This window comes from Gekko japonicus, unplaced genomic scaffold, assembly GCF_001447785.1.
Source record: "Gekko japonicus isolate JY-2015 unplaced genomic scaffold, Gekko_japonicus_V1.1 scaffold6867, whole genome shotgun sequence".
NCBI classification, from domain to species: domain Eukaryota; kingdom Metazoa; phylum Chordata; class Lepidosauria; order Squamata; family Gekkonidae; genus Gekko; species Gekko japonicus.
The window spans coordinates 10,149-14,138 of NW_015159915.1; the positions used below are offsets into that span (position 1 = coordinate 10,149).

General features: G+C 43.0%; 1 protein-coding gene across 1 annotated transcript; it reads left to right on the plus strand.

Moving 5' to 3' along the window:
• The first annotated feature begins 499 nt into the window (after positions 1-499).
• Positions 500-1,423, plus strand: LOC107108025 (olfactory receptor 14A16-like). The gene has a single exon (XM_015408411.1). It carries the CDS (start codon positions 500-502, stop codon positions 1,421-1,423), a length of 924 nt encoding a protein of 307 aa, XP_015263897.1.
• Positions 1,424-3,990: the final 2,567 nt, after the last annotated feature.

A 3,990-nucleotide genomic window follows, 5' to 3' on the forward strand; every position in this document is an offset into this window, starting at 1 on the left:
CTCATCAATCTGACCGTATGAGCATATGGAATGAAGACCCAATAAGTGCTCAGAGAAGTATCCACTGTCTCAGGTTCCGTGTTTTGGTCATTCTGTATGCATGGTGTCAATTCATGCACAAACTGCAGACACATAGAACTACTTTAAGTGGCCAGAATCTATCAGCATCGAACTTGTTCAAACTCAGGTCAGTGTATTTTAATATGAGGAACTTTTATTTGAGGCCAGCAAATGAGAAACCTGGTTCACTGTTTATCTTGTCCCTGATGAAGAAAATCCCCCTTTCCCCATATTCAAATCAATACAGGGCTGTCTTGTATTTTTTAATTTATTTACTTCCAATTTATACCCCACCTTGCCAGTACCTCGCCTTGCTGGTACAAACTGGCTGAGATGGTGAAACAAGGAAGCCAGACTAACTGTTAATTGGCATTACTGGAATAAAATGGTTTCTCTAACGTGTCCTACAGACAGATTACAGCTGGATATTGAGGACACAATGCCCAACCTTACCTCCACATCTGAATTTCTACTCCTGGAATTTTCAGACATCCGAGAACTACAGATCTTACATTTCTTTGTCTTCTTAGCAGTATACCTGACTGCAGTGACTGGCAATCTTCTCATCATCATTGCTGTAGCCCTTGATCATCACCTGCACACCCCCATGTACTTTTTTCTCATGAACCTGGCGCTTCTGGATCTTGGCTTGGTTTCCGTCATGGTACCCAAAGCGATGGCCAATTCCCTCCTGAATACCAGGTCCATTTCTTATTCTGCATGTGTGGCTCAAGTATTTTTCTACTTCTTACTTGGAGGGTCAGATTTTGCCATCTTAACAATTATGGCACATGATCGATATGTTGCTATCTGCAATCCATTGCAATACGAGACAATCATGCACAGAGGTGCCTGCATTCAGATGGCAGTCAGTGCATGGATTGCAGGTATACTCAATGGTATATTACACAGTGGAGGAACTTTTGCCATCACCTTCTGCTCCAACGTGATCAATCAGTTCTTCTGTGAAGTTCCACAGATTCTAAGACTCTCCTGTTCTGACATGTATCTAATCGAAGTTGGCATTATTGTGTTTGGCTGTTTCCTTGGTCTAGGATGCTTCATCTTCATCATTATGTCCTACAAGCAGATTTTTGTAGCAGTGCTCAGAATCCCTTCCATTCGTGGTCAGAAAAAGGCCCTCTCCACTTGTCTTCCCCACCTCACTGTGGTGTCTTTGCTTGTATGTACTGGCTACTTTGCCTACTTGAGGCCTCCCAGTCATACTTCATCTGACCAGAATGTTCTTTTTGCAATAATTTATGCTGTTCTCCCTCCCTTGCTCAATCCATTCATCTATAGCATAAGAAACAAAGAAATCAAGACTGCGTTGTTGAAGCTCTCTGATTTCGGCCGTTTTTAAAAAATAATTGCCAGCAAAGCTTTTCTACAGAAGTAGAGTCGAGTAATTTTGTCCAGAATTTAACCGCAGATATCGTATACTAGAAATATTATGTTGACTTTTTTGAATCACTTCGGAAGCTGCTGACAGAGGTGAGGGCCAGTTGGGACTTGGGCGAAGAGTGTTCAAGGGCCCCCTCTCCTCCTATGTCCATCACCATTGACCTCTGCCCCTTCCAACATATCCCCCACCTGCCCATGCATCAATTGCCTACCTGCTCCAGACTACTCCCACAGCATGGCCTTTTCCTCAATGCCACTATGAGGTGTGTGTGGCTTGGATTGACACTATCTGCAAACTCTTTCCTGGGAATAGTGTGCAGCCCATGTATCAGAGAGCATCAAAGTTCTTGCAAGCAAGCAGTCAAAGGACGGGCCCTCAGGAGGGTGGCAGAGGAGGTGTGTGGGCAGGGTCTGGTGGCGATGAGCTCTTCCAGAAGCCCAGGGCCCTTGGAGATGCCTCACATCTGATGCAGACCTTGAATAGAAGTAGAAGTTTTGGGTTTCCCTTTCTTCCCTGTGAGAGCTGGAAATGTTGGGGCTTTCTTAGAGAAGTGGGATGCAACCCAAACAGGTAACTGCATTGAGGAGGAGGAAGACTTCCAGAATATCCCTCCTACCTCTGGTGCTGTTGGGGTTTCGCCTTTTCTCTGAAAGCTTTTTGTGCTGGTAAAAAGAAGTCATAGGTCCAACCTAATAATTCCCTTTAAGGCACAGATAGTTATCTCATCCTTCTAGCACATTTAAAATTGTTATTTCATATTTCCTTTGGTTTCCTGCATGCAATCTTTGAAGACAGCACAAAAGAGGACACAGGTCACGTATTGGGAAAAATCACAAATCCATGTGCAATTAAAAAAAATTAAAACAGAAAATGAAACTTAGAGTGTTCATCTGAACCTATTGTATTTCATGCTGATTAAATCCTACCTCACATTCAGGAAGGGATATATTTCAAGCAGATATGAATCTGTAATCTATGATCCATTATCCATTGGCATGCAGAGGCAATGGTTTCAGCCTAGGATCTGGGAGGCCCAAGTTCAAATTCCTACTCTTCCACAAAGTGCACTGGATGACCTTGGGCCTGTCACTCTCTCCTAGCATATCCTACCTCACAGGCCTTTGAAGGAAAAAAGTGAAAAAGGGGGAAACAATGTGCACAACCTGAGCAAGGGTGGGACAGAAGTGTACTAAACACAACTTATCAATCCTATTCTATTACTGGTAAAATAAAGAGTTTCTCAATAAATGTCTCTAATACTTTTTAATGGTGTACGCACAGGGCTGTATCAAACCCCAGCTACAGAAATCATATAAATTTACAGGAGGTACCTAAAGCGGCATGCCACTATTTGGAGAGTTAGTTCCATGTTCTCTATCACAGCGATTTCTGAGCTTCACTGTCAAAACTAGTGACAAGTTCAATCAGGTCATCCTTTTTGTTCCGTGCTAAAATTCATAAAAGTTTACACCAGAGGTCTAATATCTCAAGTTGAAAATAAACGAGTTTTTGTTGTTTCAAGTTAACCAAAAACATATTCCTTCACAAAGTAATCATGGTGAATCTACAAAAGAACAACAACAACAACAACAACAACCAAAAAACAAAAAAAACCCCTCCAGTCTGCCTCATGCCATAGTATGTTTTCACATTCTGGGTGTCTTAGTATTGTGAAACATGGTGACTTCTCGTGTAACAAGGAAACAAAAATGATGGTACACTTTTTTACCACTAGATGTAAAGGGAATTTGGCTTGAATTACAAATATGCCCCATGCAAGGTGCAATATATTTTCTTTTTTTTTAAGGTGGTACAAGGGTTGAACCCTAGAAACACTGTGGTGTTTTAGTTGCTATCCCAGGTGTACTTGTTTGGCATAAAGGAAAGATAAGTATCCTCTAGAACCTTTCCCTCTTTGGACATTGTCACCTGTACAGTAGTAAACAATGTCCCTACAGTATAGCCACATCACTCGCAAATTACTGTCTATTTAAAAAACCAACCAACCAACCTTCCAACCTTCCAACCAACCAACCAACCAACCAACCAAAGAAACAAACAAATAACCCTGAGGTAGAAAATAACCCAGGATGCTTATGTTAGTGTAGTTTTTCTACCCCATGAGTTTATTTTCCAGAGAGCCATTTTGAAGTGCTTTAGAGAGATGTAGCCCTTGCCCCCCCCCAGACGGAAGAAATAGACAACAAGGTTGGATGAAATAAGGCCACTTTATTAAATTATTAACTTTTTAACTTAACGGCAAAGGGCAACCATGAAAACAGCAGCACGGCCGGGCCTGGCGTCACTTTGACTCCCATCCTCAAACCATAGGAAGGCAAGACACCGCGGCCCCCTGGGTTGGAGCCAACCATAAGTCGCTTACAATCCTGGCCGAGCCAAGATTGGGATGCGCCCTCAGGAGCCCTCAAACACCACCACATGGCCAGCGCTGAGTCTCCGTCGAACCGTGACCATCCCCATAGGCGGTCTGCAAGCCTCACCCAGGCTGCACGGCTACAAGGTTG

Coding starts and splice junctions, on each gene's coding strand:
- LOC107108025 (XM_015408411.1), top strand. CDS start 500: ATGCCCAACCTTACCTCCACATCTGAATTTCTACTCCTGGAATTTTCA.